Below are 26,498 nucleotides of genomic sequence, written 5' to 3'. Positions count from 1 at the left end.
CCACTCACCAGCTGCTAAAAGTTTAGGTTATTGCCAGGTGCGGTGGCGCACGCCTGTAATCCCAGCACTTTGGGAGGCCGAGGCAGGCGTATCACCTGAGGTCAGGAGTTCGAGACCAGCCTGACCAACATGGTGAAACCCTGCCTCTACTAAAAATACAAAAATTAGCCGGGCGTGGTGGTGTGTGCCTGTAATCCCAGATACTTGGGAGGCTGAGGCAGGAGAATTGCTTGAATCCAGGAAGCGGAGGTTACAGTGAGCCAAGATCACGCCATTGCACTCCAGCCTGGGCAACAAGACCAAAATCCCATCTCAAAAAAAAAAAAAAAAAAAAAATATATATATATATATATATATATAGGTTATTGCCAGCTTGGGGCTATTATGTATAATGATACCTAATATCATGAATATTCATAATTAAATTTTGTTATATTCATTTTCATTTCTCCTGGGTAGATACTTGGAAGTGGAATTTTGGGTTGTATGGTAGTTTTACATTTAACTTTTTGAGAAACTGCCACACTGTTTTCCAAAGGGCTGTACCATTTTACATCCCCATCAGCACTGTGTGAGGGTTCACATCCTTGCCAACATTTGTTATTGCCTGTCTTATTATTATTGCCATTCTAATAGGTATAAAATGGTATATCACTGGGGTTTTAATTTGCATTTTTCTAATGATTAATAATGTTGAGTATCTTTTCGTGTAACTACTCATAATTTGTGTATCTTCTTTTTTTTTTTTTTTTTTTCTGAGATACAGTCTCGCTGTGTCACCCAGGCTGGAGTGCAGTGGCATGATCTCAGCTCGCTGCAATCTCCACCTCCCAGTTTCAAGCAATTCTCCTGTCTCAGCCTCCCGAGTTGCTGAGATTACAGGCATGCATCACCGCACCTGGCTAATTTTTGTATTTTTAGTAGAGATAGGGTTTTGCCACGTTAGCCAGGCTGGTCTTGAACTCCTGGGCTTAAGTGATCCGGCCGCCTCAGCCTCCCAACATGCTGGGATTACAGACATGAACTACCGCACTCGACCTGTGTATCTTCTTTAATGAAGTTTGTTCATTTCTTTTGCCCATTATTTGATTGGGTCAACTGCCTTATAATTACTGAGTTGTAAGTGTTCTTTGTATATTATGAATACAGATGCTTTATCAGATGTGTTTTGTAAATATTTCCTCCAGTCTGTTGCTTGTCTTTTAATTTTCTTAAGGTTGTCTTTTAAAGAGCAAGAGTTTTGAATTTTAAGTCCAATTTATCAATTTTTGCATTCATCACGTATGCTTTTGGTCCAAGAAAGAAGTGGGCCAGGCTTGGTGGTTCGCGGCTGCAACCCCAGCACTTTGGGAGACCGAAATGGGTGAATCACTTGAGCCCAGGAGTTCCAGACCAGCCTGGCCAACATGGAGAAACCCTGTCTCTACTAAAAATACAAAAATTAGCTGGGTGTGGTGGCGCATGCTCGTAGTCCCAGCTACTCAGGAGGCTAAGGCAGGAGAAGTCAGGAGGCAGACATTGCAGTGAGCCGAGATCACGCCACTGCATTCCAGCCTGGACAAGAAAGAGACTCCGTCTCAAAACAAAAACCAACACACACACACACACACACACAAAATAAATAAGTAAAAGAAATAGGTCGGGCATAGTGGCTCATGCCTGTCATCCCAGCACCTTGGGAAGCCAAGTCAGGTGGATTGCTTGAGGCCAGGAGTTTGAGAACAACCTGACCAACATGGTGAAACCCCGTATCTACTAAAAAATACAAAAATTAGCTGGGTGTGGTGGCACATGCCTATAATCCCAGCTTCTTGGAGGCTGAGGCATGAGAATTGCTTGAACCCAGGAAGCAGAGGTTTCAGTGACACGAGATTGTGCCACTGCACTCCAGCCTCAGTGACAGAGTGAGACTCCATCTCACAAAAAGAAAAAAAAGTTGGTTTTAGATGGTACTTATCTTTAATTCCACTAATCCAAATATATCTGTAAACTAATCATATTTGTAAATGGTGTCACTGATCCTGTAGAGAACATGATGCAAAAATTGACCTTGTTTACAAGACTACCCAGGGTGGTCAGCAGTGGATTGCTCCACTTTTCAGATTGATGTAGTTTTTCTGTTTTTTTCTGTGTGTGTGTAGTTTTTCTTTTTCTTTTTTTTTTTTCTGAGACGGAGTCTCACTCCATTGCCCATTGCCCAGGCTGGAGTGCAGTAGCAGGATCTCGGCTCACCTCAACATCCACCTCCCGAGTTCAAGCAATTCTCATGCCTCAGCTTCCCAACAAGCTGGGGTTTACAGGCGTGTGCCATCATGTCTGGCTGATTTTTTTGTATTTTTAGTAGAGACAGAGTTTCACCATGTTGGCCAGGCTGGTCTTGAACTCTTGCCCTCAAGTGATCCGCCCGCCTCGACCTCCCAAAGTGCTGGGTTTACAGGCATAAGCCACCATGCCCGGCCTGGGTTGTTGTAGTTATTTGCATAGGTTTAAAGAGTTGGTCCTCCTTCTTACTAGGATCTAACTGAAAAATTAAATTTGTAACTATGACCATGCATGAAATAGAAACTGACCAGAAAATAATGAGGTCTTTGTAGTCTTCATTAGGTCTGTTGCAAACCTTGTGATTCTCCTGTCCTTCCAAGTACATGATAAGATCATGTTTTCCTGGCCTTCTTGAATTTAGGCATGCTCATGACTTGATTTGGCCAATTATATAAGTGACAGGTGGAAATTTGAAGAGCCTTATGGAATTCGCTAAGTTCCCTCTTCCCGTTTCATAGAAGATGGAGCCTCCATCAGCCTGGGCCTGGAGTGAGAAGCAGAACCCCCTGGCTGCTAATGTAGTCCAGGAAAGAGAAATGAACAGAATCCCTCTGATAACCCACATTAAACATTGTAGCTTGAGCAAGAAATAAACATGATTTGTGGCCAGGCACAGTGGCTCACACCTGTAATCCCAACGTTTTGAGAGGATCACTTCAGCGCAAGTTCAAGACCAACCTGGGTAAGATAGTGAGACCCTGTCTTTACTATTATATATATAATACGTATTTTATATGCATATATATTAACTGGATGTTGTGGCTCACACCTGTAGTCCCAGCTACTCAGGAGGCTGAGGCAGGAAGATCACTTGAGCCCAGGAATTTGAAGCTGCCATGAGCTATAGTCATGCCACTACTCCAGCCTGGGTGACAGAGAGAGACTCTGTCTCTAAACAAAAGAAAACAAACAACAAAAAAAACCAAAAAGGTGAGTTGTATGAAGCCACAGAAATATTAGAAATGTTACTGTAACATAACCTGGCTTAATACAAAGGTTACAAACTATATTTAATGGAGAACGCTGCCTTAAAACCCTTCAGATTATTGGTTTGGAACCTGCTTAGGAATCGAAGTTTGGGTTCCCGTCCTAGCTCTGGCAGAGCAGCTTAGGCTGAGCTCCTCTGGTCAGCCACGGACCATTATCCCTTCAAGACACACATATTTATTCATTCCATGAGGGGGGAAAGAGCATGTTCTTTTTTTTTTTTTTTTTTTGAGGCGGAGTTTCACTCTGTTGCCCAGGCAGGAGTGCAATGGTGTGATCTCGGGTCACCGCAACTTCTGCCTCCTGGGTTCGAGAGATTCTCCTGCCTCAGCCTCCCGAGTAGCTGGGATTACAGGTGCACGCCACCACGTCCGGCTAAGTTTTGTATTTTTAGCAGAGACAGGGTTTTGCCATGTTGGCTAGGCTAATCTTGAACTCCTGACCTCAGGTGATCCGCCCGACTCGGCCTCCCAAAGAGCTGGGATTATAGGTGTGAGCCACTGCGCCTGGCCAGGCAATGTTCTTTAATTTATGTGTCTGTTTCTACATATGGAAAATGCAGACAGTAGTATCTACATGTCATTGGTATAAACAATTTAGGATAGTGCCTAGCAGATAATGCTTTGTGGGTATTAGCTGTTAGTGCCATATGGCTCTTGCTGCCACCCTTACCCTCTTCCCAGCAACCCATCCAAAACATGCTGGGTACAGCCATTCCCATCTCTTCTTTTGGAGAGCTGAGCACAGCACAGGAATCAACCCTGGGAGGCTTATGTTCAGTTTAAACGATAAAATCCTGAGCTAGGCTGGGCATGGTGTCTCACACTTGTAATCCCAGAACTTTGGGAGGCTGAGGTGAGTGGTTCACCTGAGGTTAGGAGTTCCAGACCAGCCTGGCCAACATGGCGAAACCCCATCTCTAATAAAAATACAAAAATTAGCCAGGCATGGTGGCCCACACCTATAGTCCCAGGTACTCGGGAGGCTGAGGCAGAATTGCTTGAACATGGGAGGCAGAGGTTGCAGTGAGCTGAGACTGCGCTGGGCGTGGTGGCTCACGGTTGTAATCCCAGTACTTTTGAAGTCTGAGATGAAAGGTTTGCTTCAGGCTGGGAGTTTGAGATCAGCCTGGACGACATACCAAGGTCTCCTCTTTACAAAAAAAATGTAAAAATTAGCCAGAGGGCCAGGCACGGTGGCTCACGCCTGTAATCCCAGCACTTTGGGAGGCCGAGGCAGGTGGATCACTTGAGGTCGGGAGTTTGAGACCAGCCTGACCAACATGGAGAAACCCTGTCTCTACTAAAAATACAAAATTAGCTGGGCGTGGTGGCGCATGCCTATAATCCCAGCTACTCAGGAGGCTGAGGCAAGAGAATCACTTGAACTTGGGAGGAGGAGGTTGCAGTGGGCCGAAATCATGCCATTGCACTCCAGCCTGGGCAACAAGAGCGAAACTCCATCTCAAAAAAAAAAAAAAAAAAAAAATTAGCCAGGTGTGGTGGCACATGGTTGCAGTCCCAAGTTGAGAGGCTGGGGTGGGAGGATCACTTGGGCCCAGGAGGCAGATGTTGCAGTGAATCAAGATCATGCCACTGCACTCCAGCCTGGTGACAGAGTGAGACCCTGTCTCAAAACAAACAAAAAATTCCTGGATGAGACCCTGTCTCAAAACAAACAAATGAAAAATTCCTGGGCGTGGCTCTAGATCGGAGCTATAGTGAAAAATGAAATTGAGAGCTACGAATATCTCCTAAGTTAGAAAAATAGGTAAGTATCAGGCTAGTTCATAGCAACTGTCAGAGTTAGGAATTGGCCCAGTCTCACTGGTTTCAATCAATGGGAATTGGAAAACAAAACAGTCACGTTCCCATTCATATCCAAATAATTCTCAAGACACATGTGGGGTGTCTGGTTTATTCAAAGTGGCTGTCAGAGGCCCCACCATGGAGCAGGAACCAAATAGTTGGGAGCTGTGGGGCTGAACAGGGCAGGGATTTCCAGGTATCAGAAGGTAAAAGGAGGTCAGCTGAGCAGCCACAGCAGCAGTAAGGCCAGGCTAAGCAGGAAAGGCCAGGCCGCCCAGGGCCCAGCCCCACTCATGGCTGCAGCATAGAACCTCGCCACCTCCTCATTGGGGTTGCCCTGGGCCGGGTCGAACCACATCTGGATGCAGCGGCCGCTCCCTCGGCTGTAGTTGCTGACCTTGTAGGAGTGAGTCCAGATTTCATTGCACAGAACAGTGGGTGTGGGGAAGTAGAAATGGAAAGGTTGGCAGGCAGCTCCCACTGGGCACTTGTTAAACCCTGTAGAGAAGAGGGAAGACCTTTAGCCACTGGGCCCAGAACTATCTTGAGGTCTGCCAGCCCTACAACCCCAAATTGTCACATTCCAGTTCCACACCCACACACTTCCACTTCCAAATCCCTCCGTTCCTGCCCACCCCAGCCCTCACCTGAGGTCCAGTTCCAGCCCTTGTGCCAGTTGCTCTTGCAGGTGTAGGAGGTGCGACAATCTTCCCACCATTGCTCACAGTCCTCTTTGCACAGGGGCACGTTCAGTACCCGCTCTTTGCGCCAGCTCTGATCCACCTGAGTGATTTTGGTACAAAAGAAGGGCTCAGGTTCAAGAATCCCAGCAACTCAGCCCTGAATAGAACTGGAGCTGGGGTTGCAGCCTGCAGAGATGCCTGGAAAGCTCAGCTGCTCCGCTAGGTCTTGTACCTGCAGGAAGCCATGCATACCTGCTGGATCCAGGGCCCCAAGTTGGGGGAGCACTCGTAGAGGCAGGTGTCCTGGATAAAGTGCCGTTTGCAGGCAGGTGCCATCTCTCCGCAGTGGTTCCAGTTGAATCTATATAGGTAGGAAACATCCTTATGGGCTTCCTGGCTGGTGTTGGTAGAACAGCAGGCATTCTTCCTCCAGGGACGACACTGGATGGGGGAAGACAGAGGACTCAGTCCACAGCCAGCACAGCGAGAACAGCCAGAATATTCCACATGCAGTGTCTCCCCTCTTAGTCCTTGATTCCCCAGCCCACTGGAAGTCACCCAGGAAAATACTTGCTGTTGGGACTTCTTTAGGGGAGAGGGCCGTCAGAGACAGTGGGAGCCCAGAAGGGAGCTCCTGCTGGAGTTGCAGTCATTACAAAATTTGTTAATTCAACCTTTATTGAGATCCTACTCTCACCCAGGTACTTTTGTAGAAACTGGGGTTACAACAATGAACACATCACCTGATTATTGTATCGGACAAAAATTAAGCAGAGAAGGATGGGGACTTGCAGTGTAATAGTGCGGTCAGGTTTAAGCCTCACTGAGGTGACAAAGATTTGAAGGGAAAAAAGCAATTTAAATTGTAACCCCAGGCTGGGCGCAGTGGCTCACTCATGTAATCCCAGCACTTTGGGAGGCCAAGGCAGGTGGATCACCTGAGATCAGGAGTTTGAGACCAGCCTGGCCAACATGGTGAAACCCCGTCTCTACTAAAAACATAAAAATTAGGCCAGGCGCGGTGGCTCACACCTGTAATCCCAGCACTTTGGGAGGCCGAGGCAGGCGGATCACGAGGTCAAGACATCAAGACCATCCTGGCCAACATGGTGAAACCCTGTCTCTACTAAAAATACAAAAAATTAGCCGGGCGTGGTGGCGGGCACCTGTAGCCCCAGCTACTTGGGAGGCTGAGGCAGGAGAATGGCGTGAGCCCGGCAGGCGGAGCTTGCAGTGAGCCGAGATCATGCCACTGCACTCCAGCCTGGGCGACAGAGCGAGACTCCGTCTCAAAAAACAAACAAACAAAAAATTAGCCAAGTGTGGTGGCAGACACCGTAATCCCAGCTACTTGGGAGGTGTTTTGTCCCTGACTAGCTGCCTTACCCATTATCTGTTCGTGGAATTTCTGATACAAAAAAACAATGTATAGCCAATCAATTGTGGATGTTATTTTATTATAAATTATTGAGAAACAACTTAGGAACTTATCTTTTTCCTTAAAAACTAACTTGTGATGGCTGCAAAATTCAGGACAACTTGAAACTACGCTCCTGTGTGGCTATCTTCAAGCTTTCTGAATCTCATTACTTAAGGCTGACAAGCTAAATATTAAAATGTGGGCCGGGCACAGTGGCTCACATAATGCCTGTAATCCCAGCATTTTGGGAGGTGGAGGTGGGCAGATCACTTGAGGTCAAGAATGGAGACCAGCCTGGCCAACATGGCAAAACCCCATTTCTACTAAAAATACAAAAATTAGCTAGGCATGGTGGCAGGCGCCTGTAGTCCCAGCTACTCTGGAGGCTGAGGCTGGAGAATTGCTTGAACCTGGGAGATGGAGGTTGCAGTGAGCTGAGATTGCGCCACTGCACTCCAGCCTGGGCGACAGAGCAAGACTCCGTCTCAATCAATCAATCAATCAATCAATCAATCAAATGTGCACTTAAGGCTGGGCGCAGTGGCTCACACCTGTAATCCCAGCACTTTTGGAGGCCGAGAGGGGCAGATCATGAGGTGAGGAGTTTGAGACTAGCCTGGCCAACATGGTGAAACACCTGTCTCTACTAAAAATACAAACAAACAAACAAAACAAACAAACAAACAAAAAATTAGCTGGGCGTGGTGGCGTGTGCCTACTTGGGAGGCTGAGGCAGGAGAATCACTTGAACCTGGGAGGTGGAGGTTGCAGTGAGCTGAGATTGCGCCACTGCACTCCACCCTGGGCAACAAGAGCAAAACTCCATCTCAAGAAAAAAAAAGAAATGCATATTACAAGTTTCTCTCCCTTTCCTCCCTCCCTTTCCTCCCTCCCCTTCCTTCCTTCCTTCCTTCCTTCCTTCCTTCCTTCCTTCCTTCCTTCCTTCTTTCCTTCCTTCCTTCCTTTCCTTCCTTCCTTCCTTTCTTTTTTTCGTTCTTTCTTTCTTTTGACAGGGTCTCACTCTGTTGCCCAGGCTGGAGTGCAGTGGCAAGATCTACAATCTCTGCCTCCTGGGCTCAACTGACCCTCCCACCTCAGCCTCCTGAGTAGCTGGGACTGGAGGCATGTGCCACCACACCTGACTATTTTTTTTTTATTTTTTAGTAGAGATGGGGTTTTGCCATCTTGCCCAGGCTGGTCTCGAACTCCTGAGCTCAAGTGATCTGCCCACCTCGGCTTCCCACAGTGTTGGTATTACAGGCATGAGCTGTAACACCCGGCCTACAAATTACTTTTCCTCTGCTTTTTCTTTAGTTATATCATCATGTTCAGGATATTAAAGGGGTGGTAGCAAAATAAATGTTATAGGGAGACTTCAGGTCCCATGTGGTCGAGAGACACAGCCCAGAATTTTGCGAGATGCATGAACCAAGATGCCTCAGGAAGGCATATGGCTCATTTCTGTAATCCCACACTTTGGGAGGCTGAGGTGGGAGGATCACTTGAGTCCAGGAGTTTGAGACCAGCCTGGGCAACATATGGAGACCTCATCTCAGGGAAAAAAAAAAAAAAAAAAAAAATGCTTTGCACCCAGACTCATAATGTGAGAGACTCTCCCTTCTTGAGCTGTTTAGGGCTGGCAGAAAAGAGGCCACTATGCACAGTGTGCAGTTTCTTCCCTTGGATCTTTGGAGGAGTCATTCCCAGTCTAAATCCCTAAATCAAGCAACCCCAGGATGGGTCTCTCCAACTTCATTTCCCAGGCTCTCCTTTGGGCCTGCTTCCTTATTTCTGTAATGCGGAAACTCAACAACCAAGAAGGTGAACTGTTGGCATTGTACCGACATTTGGCACACAGTGTCTGTGAAATAGTCACCCATATTAATGCAAACTGAAGGGCTCCTCCAGTGGGTCTGTCTGCCTTCATTTCACCAGTGAATGGGGTTTGACATTTCCATGTCCTGGTTTCCACTTCCTGAGCCAGTCCCTCACCACCCCAGATCACACCCTGGCCCACCTGCTCATGCAACTTGTCCTCGGGGCCTGGCTTTTCCTTGTGGTGCTTGGCGTTCATGCAGATGTTGAGAAGCTCAGTCCTGGCCCATGCAATCCTTGTCTGAGCCTCCCCTACTACAGCCACCCACACTAGAAGGAGCAGCAGCTGTGTTGTCATCCGCTGAGCCATGTCTGTCCCTGAAGGAAGAGCTGTGGTCAGTGGCACCAAGGAATGCGGAGGTGGGGCCTTAAGTTGTGTGCAGGGCTCCAGGAGGGTGGGGCCTGGACGGAAGCCTGGGGCAGATAGAGCCCTGCCCCCATCTCCCTCAGTTTTCCCAGATCCAATGAAAGGTAGGATTAGACACCACCCCTCCCTGGCTTGAGCCTCATTGCCTTCTCCAGGTGGTCACGAGGCTCAAGTGATATAATTCAAGGATGGATTTGGGCAAAATGCAGAAATAGCCAGGAGTTTGCCATAGGTCCACAATGCCTTATTCAAATGTTTCAGAGTTAAAATTTTTTAGGATTTCATCAAAGATGATTCAAAGATAATATAATTTTCATATATCCAATAATCAAGTGTATATCCTGGGGTGAAACAGTTACACTAGTGGGATAAATTAAAACTATACATAAGCTCACATTAATTTTCAGGTCAGATTTTGACACCAAATTACTTCGTTGTAAAAGTTTACAAAAATGGGCTGGGCGCGGTGGCTCACGCCTGTAATCCCAGCACTTTGGACGGCTGAAGTGAGTGGATCACCTGAGGTCAGAAGTTTGAGACCAGCTTGGCCAACATAGTGAAACCCCATCTCTACTAAAAATACAAAATGAGCTGGGTGCAGTGCCGTGTGCTTGTAGTCCCAGCTACTTGGGAGGCTCAGGCAGGAGAATCACTTGAATCTGGGAGGCAGAGGTTACAGTGAGCCAAGATCCCGCCATTGCACTCTAGCCTGGGTGACAGAGCGAGACTCTGTCTCAAAAAAAAAAAAGTTTATAAAAATGTTTTAGTTGGGGGGGGCTGCAGTGTGGTTTTTGTTAGTTTGTTTTGCTTTTTAAACCTTGGTCCCAGCCCCTTTCTAGCCTCATCACTCAAGCTAATTTAGTAGGCCCCTCCCGGAAACCACGGGATCTTGGTGGGGTGGGGTCACAGGGCACAGGGGCTGGCAGGGGGCAGCCAGCTGGACAGCCCTGGGGCCTTGGGGAGCTCCTGTGCCCCCTACCACAGAGCTGGCTTCTCCTTGGTCATCACAGAACTTCAATCCTTTGACCTCAGACACTGAATTTTGGGAGGTGACTGTTTCCTTCACTCCACTGGTCACCAGGTGTCTGGGCCCTCCTAAAATGCTCAGAATTTATTTCCTGTGACTTCTCTCCGTCTGTCTCCTCTAACTCATCTTCCACATACCAGTCGCTAAAGTGGACATGCCTTTCCCGCTCACAAGCTTGCCTTGCCTCCGTGCTGCCCCTCCTATCCTCTTGACAGGGCCTCCTTGACAGGGGTCTAGGCAGGGCCTCAGCTGGGCTGTCTCCAGGCTGACTGCACAGCAGGGCTCAGATAAGCCTGGGATTGAATTCCCACCCAGCAGCTCTCCCTCCTGCTCCACAATCCATTATTCTGCTACTCTATTGATTCCAGTGTTCATTCATTCTCTCATGGTTGATTCATTCATTCCAGGATCCAATCATGCCTCTGTGGACCCACTCACTCACTAACCTTGAGGGCCAGGCCAGAGAAATCTGTACTCTCAAGGAATACCAGGTGATCCTTTGGGTTCAGTTCCTGAGGGAAAAAACCCTAACTGTTTAGAGCACAGGGTTCCCGTTCAGCCTGTCCCGACCCCAGCCCTTGCTCGACCTTCTCCTTGGTCTTGGGGGAAAGAGAAGCAAACTATCTTGAGGCTTAGCTTTCTCCTGCAAGGATTAAATGTAAGAAGGGGAAATCAACAAATGATAGCCAGTTTAATCTTTGTGGAATCATTTGAGCACAGATGAGGGCCATGCCCCAAGTCACACAGTAGGGACCACCCAAGTTCAGGCCAGAGCTCTTTTGGCCTTTGCCTCCTGCACCTTCGCAGTGCTGAGGCTCTCATGGGTGCAGCCAATACACAGTGCTGGAGATGGGGGTTGAGAAAATCCTTTCCCCAGCCCCCAGTGGAGCCCACCTGTTCAGTCAGTAGTCTCTCTTGCTGTGGCTGCTTCTCAAGCCAGGCTCTCTTCCTGTCCTTTTGACCAGCGTCACTCTGCAAGCTCCCTTCCCACCTTCCTAGTCTCACCTTCAGGTCTTAGTCCAGCTGTGACCCCTCTCCACCAACAATCATGACCCCCACACCCAACCTTGGGGCCCCAGACTGGAAGAGCTGAGAACTCAGTGCTGGACTGAAGGGCTGGAGCCCAGGTACTAGTTCAGGGGGATGAACACTAACTTGTCGTTTAACCTTGAGCAGGCCACATTCTGGTCTGGGCCTCAGTCTCCACTTCAAGATTCTCTGGCCTTCAAGCAAACAGAGGGCCCTTCCAGTTCAGAAAATCCTTAACACATGCTGGGAATACCATAGGGTGTGTGGCCTCTGAAGGGGGATGGGGAGTGTCACATACCTGGGAGAGGAGGTGGCTCTCAGTCTGGCTCAGGCTTCCGCTCTGCTCTACACTCCCCCTTGCCTTATTCCAGGGGACAGCTGTGGTTTAGTGGCCTAGGAGACGGGCAGAGAGTGGGAATGGAGCCCAGGAGTGGAGCCTGGGATTGGGCGAAGGCCACTCAGCAGTTAATTATTGCATGTGAGCACCAGCCAGGCCTCCATGGGGGAGTGGGAGGAGTGAATTAACAGTGCAGGCCTAAGGCCAGTCCCTAAGCTCCACCTACTCAATTTTTTCCCAAACTCTCAGGTCTGAAAAAAAATCTTGCAGCCTGAGCTGTCAGGATCCTTTGAGCTAATCTCATCAGTTTCCAACCTCTCTGTCTTGTTAGACAGATGAGGAAAATGAGATCCGGAGGATCAAGGCAAGGGCTAGAGCCAGGCTTTCAACCTCCCAGTCAGCTATAAAGAGCAAGGATCTCCCAAGGCCATAAATTGTAGAGTCACCAACTCCCCCAACCCCATTAGCCCAGGTGTCACCCATCACTAGCCACAAAATCACAGATGTTCTGAATCTTTTGATCAGATCTTCAATTGTTTGAAGGGCCAAGCTCTCCTTCCATGCCCAACTCACGGACCCCCTCTCCCGGCAACTCAGGTATCCTTTCTACAGCACCTATGATTCTGGGCTAACTCTTCCCTCCATCCCCACCCCAGTCAATGACAGAAGACTTCATTTTTTTTATTCTCTGAGCCTATCGTGGTACCACAGATGGGAAAAGGGAGAGGGAGGGGCAGGTTTGGGCAGGAAGAAACACAGAACACTGTTTTGTCAAGGTGCCTGTGTGCCCTTGGCCCAGGAGAAGGTGGTTGTAGAGGGGAAAGCTCAGGGGAGGAGTCCAGGTTGGATGCAGATGTGGGAACCATCAGCCTGTGAGTGGCAGTAAGTGTAGGGAAGATGGGGGCCCAGTAACCTGGGCAATGCCACAGGCCAGGACCCGAGGAGGAGGCAGGCAGGGGAGCCTGAGAAGACAGTTGGATCTCTGGAGGAAAATCGACCAAGAAAGAAGGCCCTCTAGGGCCTGCAAAGAGACCAATTCCCAGGAGATCCTAGCTTGTGTCCTGCAACAGTGAGCCATACCTGAATCTTGTGACAACCTGGGAAGTGTCAACTTACAATCACCAGATCTATATATTTGGAAACAGTATTGTTTCTTATGTCAGGTTGCAACCTGCAGGCTGGTAAGTGGAGCCTTTGGCTGAGATCAAAAGCAGGCAATTTGAGGGAGGAAGGGTGGCACAAGAGTTTTATGTAAAATGGGTTGGCTAGCATACATATTAATGGGTTATAGGAAAAGCTATGAATGTTCATGAAAGGGAGCCACATGCATGTGTACTAAGCAAACATACATGTTATATACATCTTGTGTTCACTTTGGGGTTGAGACTTAACATCAATTTTTTATTTTTTCCTTTTTTATTTTCATTTATTTATTTATTTTTGAGACGGAGACTTGCTCTGTTGCCCAAGCTGGAATGCAGTGGCACAATCTCGGCTCACTGCAACCTCTGCCTCCCAGGTTCAAGAGATTCTCCTGCCTCAGCCTCCCGAGTAGCTGGAGTTATAGGTGCCTGACACCACGCCTGGCTAATTTTTGTGTTTTTAGTAGAGACGGAGTTTTACCATGTTGGCTAGGCTGGTCTCAAACTCCTGATCTCAAGTGATCCACCTGCCTCAGCCTCCCAAAGTGCTGGGATTACAAGCGTGAGCCACGGCACCCAGGCTTTTTTTTTTTTTTTTTTTTTTTTTGGACAGAGTCTCACTCTATCACCCAAGCTGGAGTGCCGTGTCGCGATCTCGGCTCACCACAACCTCCACCTCATGGGTTCAAGTGATTCTCCTGCCTCAGCCTCCAGAGTAGCTGGGATTATAGGTGTGCACCACCACACTCAGCTATTTTTTGATATTGTTTCTTAGTAGAGATGGGGTTTCACTGTGTTGGCCAGGCTTGTCTCAAATTCCTAGCCTCAAGTGATCTGCCCACCTTGGCCTCCCAAAGTGCTGGGATTATAGGTGCGAGCCATGGCACCCGGCCTATTTATATTTTTATTTAAAAAAAGAGACAGAAGGCCGGGTGCAGTGGCTCATGCCTGTAATCCCTGCATTTTGGGAGGCCGAGATGGGCAGATCACCTGAGGTTAGGAGTTCGAAACCAGCCTGGCCAACATGGTGAAAACCTGTCTCTACTAAAAATACAAAAATTAGCTGGGCGTGGTGGCGCACGCCTGTAATCCTAGGTACTACTGGGGGCTGAGGCAAGAGAATTGCTTGAACCCGGGAGGCAGAGGTTGCAGTGAGCCAAGATCACACCACTGCACTCCAGCCTGGGCAACAGAGCAAGATCCCGTGCCCACCCCCGCCGCCAAAAAAAAGAAGGTCTCACTATATTGCCCAGGCTGGTCTTGAACTCCTAGGCTCAAGCAATTCTCCCATCTTGGCCTCTCAAAGTGCTAGGATTGCAGGTGTGAGCCACCATGCCCAGCCAAGACTTAACCTTAAAATGCAGACTTAGGCTGTACACATCAAACGGCGAAACATAGGACACAAAGGCACTTTGTGTGCTGCCTCTGTAAATTGGCCAGAACCAGCCCATGGTTAATAAGAATTGATCAGGAAGGAATGCTTTGTGAGCTGGTCAGCTGTCATATCAAAATCACAAAAAGAGGCTGGGCCCAGCGGCTCATGCCTGTAATCCCAGCACTTTGGGAGGCTAAGGCAGGCGGATCCTTTGAGCCCAGGAGTTTGAGACCAGCCTGGGCAACACAGCAAAACTCCATATCTACAAAAAAATACAAAAGTTAGCTAGGCATGGTGGTGTGTGCCTGTAGTCCCAGCAACTTGGGAAACTGAGGCAGGAAGATCACTTGAACCCAGGAGGCAGAGGCTGTAGTGAGCCGAGATCATGCCATTGCACTCCAGCCTGGGTGACAGAGCCTGTCTTAAAAAAAAAAGAGACCCTGTCTCCAAGAAAAACAAAAACAAACCAAAACAAAACAAAAAAACACGAAAAAAGAGGGACGTCTGGCCACAGCATCAGGTGGTTGAAGTTGAAATCAGCAGGATTCTTCCATCTGTTTTCCAGAACTGGTTTCTTCTTAACTCTTAGGAAAAAAGTCTGGTAACAGTAAGGAAGAGGGTGTATTGGGGTGTGACCAGCCTCCTGTCTTATCATAGCCAAGAAACTTAGATTTTGAAGTTTTTGTGGGGTCTCCTTGGCCAAGAGGGGTTTGTTCAGTCAGTTGAGGGGGCTTTGATTCTTTTTTTTTTTCTTTTTTTTTTTTTTTGAGACAGAGTCTCACTCTCTCACCTAGGCTGGAGTGCAGTGGTGCGATCTCGGCTCACTGCAACCTCTGCCACCTGGGTTCGAGCGATTCTCCTGGCTCAGCCTCCTGAGTAGCTGGGATTACAGGCGTCCACCACCACACCTGGCTAATTTTTGTATATTTAGAAAAAACAGGGTTTCACCATGTTGGCAAACCTGGTCTTGAACTCCTGACCTCAGGTGATCCACCTGCCTCGGCCTCCCAAAGTGTTGGGATTATAGGCGTGAGCCACCGCACTCGGCGGATTTTTTGTTCCACATTTTCTCCTTTTAGCTGAGATCTGCCACAGGTGGCATCAGTGGCAAAATTTGTACCATGTTGTTGCCAGGATGGTGAGGCTACCTGCTCCAGGTCCATCCAGTCCCTTAGTGGGACCCTTGTGGCCAAGAGACTTATAGCCAATTGAACATCTGGCCAGACAGGAATAGAGGTGGGCAGACCTCAACCCCTAAGGTCTATCAAGCAACATAAGGGCCAAAAGGTAGGGCTACCAATTTAACTTGTCTATAAGTTCTATGCATTGAGCCAGCATAATTCTGGTTTTAGCAGCAGACTTACAGCAGTTGGTTATACATATTTTTTTTTTTTTGAGACAGTCTCGCTCTGTCGCCCAGGCTGAAGTGCAGTGGCGCAATCTCGGCTCACTGCAAGCTCCGCCTCCCGGGTTCACGCCATTCTCCTGCCTCAGCCTCTCCGAGTAGCTGGGACTACAGGCGCCCGCCACCACGCCCGGCTAATTTTTTGTATTTTTAGTAGAGACGGGGTTTCACCGTGGTCTCGATCTCCTGACCTCGTGATCCGCCCGCCTCGGCCTCCCAAAGTGCTGGGATTACAAGCGTGAGCCACCGCGCCCGGCCTGGTTATACATATTATAGGTAATTTAAATGTTAAGAAGAAAAGGTTGATGGAGACTATGACTATAACAAGGACCTGAATGGCATCTTGAAAGGAACTTCCCAGTGTGGTAGAAAACCAACTAAATAGGTAATTGATGGGATCAGTAGTTCATACCTCTTGTAACCATTTAGCTTGTTTGGAAGTTCTTTTTTTTTTTTTCTTTCTTCTTTTTGAGATGGAGTCTCGCTCTGTCGCCCAGGCTGGAGTGCAGTGGCACAATCTCAGCTCACTGCAAACTCCGCCTCCGGGTTCAAGCGATTCTCCTGCCTCAGCCTCCTGAGTACAGCCTCCTGATTACAGGCGTGCACCACCACACCTGGCTAATTTTTGCATTTTTAGTGGAGACAAAGTTTCACCATGTTGGCCAGGCTGGTCTCGAAAGCCTGACCTCAGGTGATCTGCCCCCCTTGGCCTCCCAAAGTGCTGGGGTTATAGGCGTGAGCCACCATGCCTGGCTGAAAATTCTTTCTGTGTGAATTTCTTTTCTTTTTTCAAGACAATCTCACTCTGGCACCCAGGCTGGAATACAGTGGTGTGATCCCAACTCTCAACTCTGCAACATCCCCCTCCTAGGCTCAAGCAATTATCGTGCCTCAGCCTCCTGAATAGCTGGGATTACAGGTGTGTGCCACCATGCCCAGCTTTCTTTTTTCTTTTTTTCTTTTTTGAGATAGAGTCTTGCTCTGTCTCCCAGGCTGAAGTGCAATGGCGTGATCTCTGATCACTGCAACCTCCGCCTCCCAGGCTCAAGCAATCCTCCTGCCCCAGCCTCCCAAGTAGCTGAGACTACAGGTGTGTGCTACCATGTCCTGTTAATTTTTGTACTTTTTGTAGAGACAGGATTTCCCCACGTTGCTCAGGCTGGTCTCAAAATCCTGAGCTCAGGCGATCCTCTGGCCCCAGCCTCCCAAAGTGCTGGGACTACAGGCATGAGCCACTGGGCCCCGCCCTATATAGTTTCTACTTCACTTGAAATGTTGATGTAAGTGCCACAGATCTTAGGGACCACCACACAGACTCTTCCTTGTTTGGCCAAGAGAAAATCTAAAGCAATTAAATTATCTATTACTACTTGAGTCAGGGAATTCAGAGACTTTGTTGGGCTGTAAGGCTTTGTGCAGTGTCTCCAGCTACCTGTCCAGTAGGGGCAGATAGGTTTGAATATGCTGGTCAGGTTTTGAATTAGGCTCCTTCAGTTTTGAATTAATCTCATTTAAGGAGGTTATCTGAGATTCCTGACTGTGTTTAGAGCTCTCATAATACCAGTTAAAAATGGTCTCCCATGGGAGGATTCCTTGAGTCCAGGAATTTGAGACCAGCCCGGGCAATATGGTAAAACCCTGTTTCTACAAAAAAATTAAAAATTGAAAATAAATTAGTGGGGTGTGGCGGTGCATGCCTGTAGTCCCAGCTACTTGGGAGGCAAAGGTGGGAGGATGGCTTGAGCCCAGGAGGTCGAGGCTGCAGTGAGCCGTGATTGTACACTACGCTCCAGTCCCTGTGACAGAGTGAGACCCTGTCACACACACACACACAAAAGGGCCTCCCATTGCTTCTCAGAGGCCTAGAACTCTTCTGTCTCATTGTGCATGCTAATAAACTAATTTAGGCATGTCAAACGTTCTGTCAAAAGATCTCCATTTTGGCATATAAAGCTTTAAATTGTTCCAAGTTAGCGTTTTCTAGGATCCCAAATATTCACAAGACTTTTTCTCATAATTCAGAAACATGTAAGTTCCTGATGGCAGCTGGTCAGGGACTGTCTGTCCCCTTAGAACCTAGGTTCCCCATAACAGCATTTACTTAAAGACGTCCCTGCGAGTGCCACTAGAGGGCAGGCATCCTCACCAAACCTGATGGGCCGGATGAATCAGGCTGAACTGCCCCCAACCTCCCCCACTGGAAACCTGGGACAACAAAGATAGCCCTTGCAGGGTCTGGATGGAGGGAATCAGAGAAAAAAATGAAGTCTCTGAAATCTCAACCTAAAACCAGGAGATCTTAGATCAGGGAGAGCTTACCCACCTACCTCCCAAAGCTGTCAGGGGGACAACTGAGCTGTCAATGGCTCCACCAGGCACCAGTGTATTCACTCACGCTGGGGGAGCCTGGGCTGCTCCATGGATCCTACTCTTGTCCTCAATTATATTGGCTTAAGATCACAAGATCTTTACATTTGGAAAGGAGAGCTCTTTCTTTCTTTCTTTCTTTCTTTCTTCTTTCCTTTCTTTTCTTTTCTTTTTTTTTCAGACACAGTTTCACTCTATCACCCAGGCTGGAGTGCAGTGGCACGATCTCACTGCAACCTCCGCCTCCTGAATTCAAGCGATTCTCATGCCTCAGCCTCCCGAGTAGCTGGAATTACAGGTGCCTGCCACCACGCCTTGCTAATTTTTGTATATTTAGTAGAGACAGAGTTTCACCATGTTGGTCAGGCTGGTTTCAAATTCCAGACCTCAAGCGATCTGCCTGCCTTGGCCTCCCAAAGTGCTGTGATTACAGGAGTGAGTCACCTCGCCCAGCCTGAGAGCTTTATTTCTTATGATGTGCAGGCTGGGAAGTGGAGTGAGGGTAGAACAAGGGTTTTATGCTAAAAGAGTTGGCTAAACATACATATTTAATAGGTTTTAGGAGAAGCTATGAATATTCATGAGAGTTGCACGCATGTGTACTAAGCAAACATACATGTTACATATGTCCCATATTCCCTTTGGAGTGGAGACATTAAAATGCAGTTGATACTGGGTGCAGTGGCTCATGCCTGTAATCCCAGCACTTCGAGAGGCTGAGGCGGGTGGATCACCCGAGGTCAGGAGTTCGAGAACAGCCTGGCCAACATGGTGAAACCCCATATCTACTAAAAATACAAAAATTAGCCGGGCAAGGTGGCAGGTGCTTGTAGTCCCAGCTACTTGGGAGGCTGAGGCAGGAGAATCACTTGAACCCAAGAGGCGGAGGTTGCACTGAGCAGAGATCGCGCCGCTGTACTCCAGCCTGGGAAACAGAGTGAGACTCCATCTCAAAAAAGAAAAAAAATGCAGTAAAATTCGCCTTTATATGTCAAAAGGGGAAACACAGGACCCAAAGCACTTTGTGTGCTGCCTCTGTAAACCAGCCAGAACTGGTCCATGGTTGAGAGTCATTGATCAGCCAGGAATGTTTTGTAAGCCGATCAGCTGTCATGTCAAAATCAGGAAAGGGAAGGGAGTCTGGCAGTTGGTTGAAATTGAAATCAGTGAAGGAGTCTCCTGTTCTTGGTTTTCCAGGGCTGGTTTCTGTTTAGCTCTTGGGAAAGAAGCCTGGTAACGGTTCGTGAGGAAGCAGGTGTACTGAGGTGTGAGCGACCTATCATCACGGCCAGGAAACTTAGATTTTAAAGTTTTTCTGGAGTCTGTTTGGCCAAGAGGTGTCCATTCAGTTGTTTGCAGGGCTGAGGATTTTATTTGTATCTCGCAGAGGGTTGAGTCCTCTGAAGCCCTCAGCAGGTAGAAGCCTCTGGAACCCTCAGCCCTCTTTCCTTCTTTATACCCCAGTGCTGATGGGAGAAGGGCAGGCAGGTGTCTAGGAACGCCTGAACACGGGAGCTCCTCTAGATGGAGCTCCTGCCCTCTCATCCGCTGCCCCTGGCTTGGGGGCTGATCATGAACTGAACTTTATGGCCTCTCCACTGCAGGAGTAAACCTGCTCCCTGAGCCAGGACCCTGGGCCGTGAGGGCTTCAGAATAATACCAGCAAATGGAAGGTTGGGTTGGAGGTCAAGTTCAGTTCCTCTGGTAAGTCCTCACCACATGTGGAGTCTCAGAGCCCTGCTCTGAAGGATGAGGTGGTGTGCCTATCTGGAGTCTGGGTGCTAGGGCCAGCAGGGAGGGACAGTCAGGCAGTCAGCTTGAACCAGTCCAGAGAGTATCTGCCTGAGCTGGAAGCTTAATACCACAAGGTTAACCATGGGCATTCCTTCTAACCCCAACCCGAAGGCTGCCCTAGGACCAGGCAGGTAACAGGAAGGTGTTTGGCTCACAGAGGTGGAGACTCTGGGCTTCAGGAAGCAGGAGAGGGGCCTCAGAGTGGGGAGGAGAGAACCCTGAGCTCTTCCCTGAGTGCCAGCCTATCACACATGCAATCTCACATCACTCATCTTCCCAGCTGCTGTAACTACTGATCTCGGTCTGATTCTAAGCCTGACTTCTTTCACCTAGCAGTTGCAGGAGGGAAGCTCTGTGAGGGGCCCACAGGGCACCATCCTAAGGAATGCAGATCCAGTGTTTCTTCTTTGGCCTTAACTGCTGCCCACTCCCCTTGTAACTTCTCTCTCAGCTACCCTGGAATTCTGCTCACACTTCTATTACCTCTAAGCCTTTGCACTTGCTGAGACCTGTCCACGGAATGCCATTCCCCGTGCTGTTTTGTGCTTGGCAAACATTACTCCTTTGGAAGCCTTCCCTGACCTCTTTGGGCTTCAGCAGAATAACACCACACTCTGTGCTTCCCTCTGTGAAAGCCTCATCTCCTTTTTCTAAGAGTCACTGGTTCTCAGAACTGTCTGTCCCTACTAGACCTTGCAAGGAACTCAATTCCCTTCCTGTTGGCTGAGACCAGCATGGGCCAGTGGACTGGATGCTCAGAAGGAATTGTTGACTGACAGAACGGATGCAGCGATTTCTTAACTTACTGAGCACATTCTTGGTGCCAGGCACTGACCCAGACCCTGGGGATGTAGCATAAAATGACACAGACAAAACCCTGCTTTCAGGAGAGTATGTTTTGTTAGGGAAAAGGCCGACAACAAACACAGTAGACAAAAATCTGCACAAAGACATAGTGTGATGAGAAATCAGCTGGGTGGCTTTGTCAGGTTGAGTGGTCAGAAGTCATTTTAGGGGGTATTGTAGGTTGTGATCTAAGTGGCCACAAAGTGCTAGGCTGCAGAGGATTAATGAAGAACATTTCAGGCATGCAGAGAAAGAGTTGCTGGAGCAAAGACCCCCAACATGAGAAGTGTGACTGGAGCTCATTTATGGGGTGGTGTGGGAGAGATTTGGCTTGAGGGCTCAAAGGAGGGGCATGGTCTTCTGTGCTATTGTGAAGAAGTTTGGTTTTTACAGTTGATACCACTGAAAAGTATTGAAAGGTTGGTGAAAGAGCTGTAACAATAAGACATGTTTAAGGTCCATCAGCTACTAGAACATATAGGTGGAAGTGTGCTGATGAATAGAGTATATCTAGTTCTCCAGTCTCTCCCTACAACATATTTACTAGTTACAAAGGGGAAAGTGTAGTGGAGAAACGTGACAGACACAATCTCAAGATAAAGATCAAAGTTAACGTTACCAGGAATGGGCAAACCCCACACTACGTGCCTCCCATTATGATGCACGGGATAACCATGTAGGGTATTTTTGCCCAAAATGCATAACCTCAATGAATCATGAGGAAACAGACAAACCCAGATGGAGGAGTATTCTACCAAATAACTGGCCTATGGCTTTCAGCAATGTCAACATCGTAAAAGAACCCCATTCCTTCCAATGCCCATCAGTAGGAGACTGAATTCAATGTAATGTACACATAGAATGGATTATTACCTAGTAATTTAACATATCAATAGGTCAATATGGAAAGATCTCAGAACAATGGCAGATGAAAACTGCACTGAGCTGCCCTTTCCCCACCTGTAAGATGAGCAGAAAACCAAAGTTTAATGGCACAGTGGGTTGACGAGGTTGTGGAGAAACAGGCCCTGTCTCTCAATCTCTCTTTTTTTTTTTTTTTTTTTGAGACAGTGTCTTGCCCTGTTGCCCAGGCTGGAGTGCAGTGGCATGATCATAGCTTACTGTAACCACAGCCTGCTGGGGCTCAAGAGATTCTCTCACCTCAGCCTCCCTAGTAGTTGGGACTACAGGCACACACCACCATGCCCGGCTGATTTTTTTGGTTTTTTGTAGAGTTGGGATTTCACCATGTTACCCAGGCTGATATTGAACTCCTGGGCTCAAGAGATTCTCCTGCCTCCCAAACTGCTGGGATCACAGACATAAGCCATCACACCCAGTGGAGAAAGAGGCACTCTCATACTTTGCTGGTGGGGGAGCCACATTGATACAACCCCCATAAAGTTGTAACTCTCAAAATTATATGTACTCTTGACCCAATAATCCTTTCTGGAATTTAAGTATAACATTCCACTAAGTAAAAGACTGTTAATTGCAACATTAGTTGTCATTTTTTTAAAAAAAGCAGGTCAGGCACAGTGACTCATGCCTAGAATCCCAGCACTCTGGGAGGCCAAGGAGGGAGTATTGTCTGGGCGCAGGAGTTCAAGACCAGCCTGGGCAATATAGCAAGATTCCTGTCATAAATAAATAAATAAATGGAAACAAGGCAAGTGTTCATCGAGACCCTCCTCCCCACCAATATCTCCACCCAGTCCGCATCTAATGAAAGAAGGGAAAAGAAACTCTCTTCCCAACTTGAAGCCGAATAACTCATCGGCTATCTCTGCCCTTCTTCACTCCATCTGGGTCTTTCTCCATGTGTAGTGCCGGTGGGATGAGCTTGGCATGAGGGGGAAGCCAGTGCAGGGGTAAGAGACCCAGACTAACGGATCAGATACCTGGATTCCAGTTCAACCCCCACACCCTCCTTCCCAGTGAACATTAGGCTAGTTCCAGCCAGATAGGGGGCCTGTCAATGGAAAAGATGAGGCAATGTGTCCCTCCAACCCACTCGTCCCGAAATTACAAGACACAAGACACATGTGGATTTGTCTATTAGAATAGGTTGTCGGAAGAACCCCAGAGGACCCTTCTTGGATCAGGAACCAATAATCCCACGAGACGGGGCCCCAGCATTCATGGCCGCAGCATAGAACTTGGCCACCTCCTCATTGGGGTTGCCCTGGGCTGAGTCAAACCACATCTGGATGCAGCGGCCACTCCCTCGACTATAGTTGCTGACCTTGAAGGAGTGGCTCCAGAGGCCTTCACAAAGGGCAGCTGGAGTGGGGAAGTAGGACTCAAAGGTGCGGCAGAGGGCCCCGGCCGGACACTCATTAGTCCCTGAGGGAGCAGAACATAAGACCCTTAGCTTCTGGGCCAGACCGCATCCCTCTCAACCCCAAAGCCCCACTCCCACTCCTCATCTCATCTTCTCTGGCCCTCACCCGAGGTCCAATTCCAGCCTTTCTGCCAGTTGCTTTTGCAGGTGTAGGAGGTGCGACAGTCCTCCCACCAGCGCTCACAGTCCTCTTTGCACAGGGGCACATTCAGGATGCGCTCTTTGCGCCAGCTCTGGTTGACCTGAGTGGGGAGAGATGGAACGCTCCTGTCAGCCATGTATCTCAGCAGCTTTATCCTTGAAGGGGACCAGAGCTGTGGGAGGGGGCAGGGCATCTACCACCCTCAGACCTGAATTCCTGGACCAAGCCCTCGCTGCCAGCGACTGGCAGGCTCTGCCCTCTGCTGAGGTTACTGTTTGTGGGAACAGCACTCATACCTGCCGGATCCACGGCCCCAGGTTGGGTGAGCACTCATAGAGACAGTTGTCCTGGATAAAGTGGTGCTTGCAGGCAGGCTCCATCTTACCACAGTGATCCCAGTTAAAGTTGTACAGGCGGGAGGTGTCCTTGTGCAGCTCCTGGCTGGTGTTGGCCGTGCAGCAGGCATTCTTCTTCCAGGGACTGCACTGGGTGGGGAAGACACAGGACTGTCTCTCCCCACCACAGCCATCTCTTCCTTATTCTGGCTCCTCTGCCCCAGGTAGGTCATCCAGAGGAACACTTCCTGGGGAGGGCCCTTGAGGAGCCCCCACCTGAGGACAGAGGCAATTACAAAATTGGTGCTTTCCCCCCTATTTATTCATTTATTTATTTGAGACAGGGTCTTGCTCTGTTGACCAGGCTGGAGCGCAGTGGTGTGATCATAGCTCACTGCAGCCTCAACACCCTGGGCTCAAATAATCCTCCTACCTCAGCCTCCTGAGGAGCTGGGATTCAGGCACATGCCACCAAGCCTGGCTAATATAAAACATTTTTGTAGAGATGGGGTCTCACTATGTTGCCTAGGCTGTTCTCAAACTCCTTGGCTCATGTCAGCTTCCCAAAATTCTAAGATTAGAGGCGTGAGCCACCATGCCTACTTAATTTTGGCTTTTAACAGAGGGTAATACAGGGGATATAGGAGATGAGGGAGAGCCACTATCTGGGAGAGTAATTATTAGTAGTACAGCTCTTAACAGTTTAAAAAGTTATCTCATGTTATTAAACTAACTTTTTTTTGAGACAGAGTTTCGCTCCTGTTGCCCAGGCTGGAGTGCAGTGGCGTGATCTTGGCTCGCTGCAACCTCCACCTCCCAGGTTCAAGCAATTCTCCTGCCTCAGCCTCCCAAGTAGCTGGGATTACAGGCACGTGCCACCATGCCCAGCTAATTTTGTATTTTTAGTAGAAATGGGGGTTCACCAGGTTTGCCAGGCTGGTCTCGAACTCCTGACCTCAGGTGATCCACCCTCCTTGGCCTCCCAAAGTGTTGGGATTACAGGCGTGAGCCACCGTGTTCGGCCTATTTCATGTTATTCAGCTTATTTATATTATTCATTTTGCATCCAGCCAATATTAACTGAGTGCTTATTATACATCAGGCACTGTGCTAGGTCCTAGGAATGCCACAGTGAGGGAAGGTATGGTTTTAGTGAGTGGGTGGGCTGTGTGTAGACGGGCAACAAAGAACACTTTAGGCATAGAAAACCATAGGTGCAAAGTCCCCGAGGCTTTTGCGCTTTATCCTCTCAACAACCCAGTACAAATTCTTACTCCCATTTTTTCAGAGTTTAAGTAAGCTAAACCCATGGTAAACAGTGAGGTTAAGATTTAAGGAGGCGGGCGGATCACCTGAGGTTAGGAGTTCAAGACCAGCCTGACCAACATAGAGAAACCCCGTCTCTACTAAAAATACCCAAAAAATTAGCCGGGCACAGTGGTAGGCGCCTGTAATCCCAGCTACTCAGGAGGCAGAGGCAGGAGAATCACTTGAATCCAGGATGCGGAGGTTGCGGTGAGCCGAGATCATGCCATTGCATTCCAGCCTGGGCAACAAGAGCGAAACTCTGCCTCAAATAAAAAAAAAAAACTATAACTGAGGACAGGGAGGAGAGGAACCTGGCCCACGTTGTGGGGGAGGGTGGAGGTCAAGGGGCTTCTCTGGCTCTCCCAGGGTCTGGAGGTCCAGGTGGGGAGACTCTAGAGAGATCCTGAGAGTGGTGGGGAACGAAGGAGCTATAGCCTGCACGTGGGTCTGAACCTAGACTTGACTAAATGTGGAAAAGGCAATCCTAGAAAGGTAAATACAAGGCAGGTAAGACAAGCAGAAATGGTGGAGGTTTCTCTTTGGAAGTCACTCTAGGCCAGGACTAAGAAAACCTGAGAAATCATGAGTCAATTGCTTAAAATTTCTGGGCTGAACCCTTGCACCTAGGGTCAAGTGATGGCAGAGTCATGACAGGTCCGAGCACCCAGGAGAAACAATAGGGAAATCCATGGGAGTGGAGCCGGATCTACCCATCTCCCACACCCTGGCCCACGCCCAGTGCCGGCTGACACAGAACATGCTTTCCCGCTGGCCCGACTTCACACTTGATTTCCCTTGGATGTCCCAACTCTTGGTCTTCCTGCAAGACCCCTTGCACATCATGGGTCTTGGGGTTTGGCAGACATGGGTCTTGCCTGTCAGAGTCAAGGGTTGTTGCTTCCGAAAGAGTTACTGAGTACATGAGAAGAACTCCCTTCCTATAGTAGGGGCTCAACAAATATCATCACTCTCATATAGCTCATGGCCCTGAGAATGATAGTCATCTGTCTCTCTCAAAGTCTACATCCACACCATTTCCTGGCAAGGAGGATGTGCTCTAGAAGGTTCTGAAAAGCAAATGAAGTGGTGGGCACAGAGTTTCCATTTCAGTTTTGGAGAATGAAAGAGGTCAGGAGATGGATGGTGGTGACAGTTGCACAACCACATGAGCATACTTAATGCCACTGAACCGTACAGTTAAAAATGGCTAAAATGGAAAATGTATGTTATGTATTTGGTTTTTTTTTTTTTTAACCCCGATTTTAAAATAAGCAGATGGAATGTTGGGAATGACTCAGATGTCATGGGGCTTCCAGGCTGTCCTCTCTTCGCTTTAACCCACAGATTGTGTCCACGCCACAGTCTCTCCCTGGGCACATCCCCAGCCCTCTGGGAATGTGAACCCTTGTAGGGAGCAGGCCAGGAGACCAGAGGAATGAAATACAGGCACTCTCCTGAGCCTGGAGTTCAAATTGGAGCTCATATTCCCCGAGATGCCTCAGTGGCCTTACCTGTAGCATGGTGGCCCTGGCCGCCCCTCCTCTTCCTTGTCAGCAGCGGCACCCTTGGTTCTGACCACACTGGA

At 48.5% G+C, this 26,498-nt stretch overlaps 2 protein-coding genes and 1 long non-coding RNA gene across 7 annotated transcripts in view; 1 reads left to right on the top strand and 2 right to left on the bottom strand.

Annotated features, from left to right (window-relative positions):
- The window catches only part of LOC129484586 (uncharacterized), a 54,836-nt gene that overhangs the window by 20,746 nt on the left and 7,592 nt on the right, over positions 1 to 26,498 (top strand). The window lies entirely within an intron of this gene.
- Positions 5,213 to 11,960, bottom strand: FOLR1 (folate receptor alpha). Of its 2 annotated transcripts, XM_063641790.1 has the most exons (6): positions 11,817 to 11,960; positions 10,936 to 11,001; positions 9,238 to 9,413; positions 6,053 to 6,241; positions 5,765 to 5,900; positions 5,213 to 5,615 (listed from the first exon to the last, which is right to left on the bottom strand). In XM_063641790.1, exons 3-6 carry the CDS (start codon positions 9,403 to 9,405, stop codon positions 5,335 to 5,337), a joined length of 774 nt encoding a protein of 257 aa, XP_063497860.1. In that variant the 5' UTR covers positions 9,406 to 9,413; positions 10,936 to 11,001; positions 11,817 to 11,960; the 3' UTR covers positions 5,213 to 5,334. The 2 variants fall into 2 exon arrangements, with proteins under 2 accessions (XP_063497860.1, XP_055138780.1); XM_055282805.2 differs by lacking the exon at positions 10,936 to 11,001.
- The window catches only part of FOLR3 (folate receptor gamma), a 24,769-nt gene continuing 21,095 nt past the window's right edge, over positions 22,825 to 26,498 (bottom strand). Inside the window, exons 5-7 of the mRNA XM_055282807.2 lie at positions 23,567 to 23,755; positions 23,235 to 23,370; positions 22,825 to 23,130 (exon numbers count right to left, since the gene is read on the bottom strand). Coding sequence (XP_055138782.1) covers positions 22,886 to 23,130; positions 23,235 to 23,370; positions 23,567 to 23,755 — 570 coding nt within the window. The 3' untranslated portion in view covers positions 22,825 to 22,885. The remainder of the gene's footprint in view (positions 23,131 to 23,234; positions 23,371 to 23,566; positions 23,756 to 26,498) is intronic.

Source organism: Symphalangus syndactylus, chromosome 6, assembly GCF_028878055.3.
Source record: "Symphalangus syndactylus isolate Jambi chromosome 6, NHGRI_mSymSyn1-v2.1_pri, whole genome shotgun sequence".
Taxonomy (NCBI): Eukaryota; Metazoa; Chordata; class Mammalia; order Primates; family Hylobatidae; genus Symphalangus; species Symphalangus syndactylus.
The sequence above is the reverse complement of the archived record's forward strand: the minus strand, read 5'-3'. Positions and strand labels throughout refer to the sequence as shown.

What these genes read in the sequence shown, in the direction of transcription:
- FOLR1 (XM_063641790.1), bottom strand. Translation starts at nt 9,405, where the DNA reads ATGGCTCAGCGGATGACAACACAGCTGCTGCTCCTTCTAGTGTGGGTG. An exon ending in AGGACAAGTTGCATGAGCAG is followed by an intron (nt 6,242 to 9,237) that starts GTGGGCCAGGGT and finishes TCCCCCATCCAG; the next exon opens with TGTCGTCCCTGGAGGAAGAA. An exon ending in TGGGGCCCTGGATCCAGCAG is followed by an intron (nt 5,901 to 6,052) that starts GTATGCATGGCT and finishes AAAATCACTCAG; the next exon opens with GTGGATCAGAGCTGGCGCAA.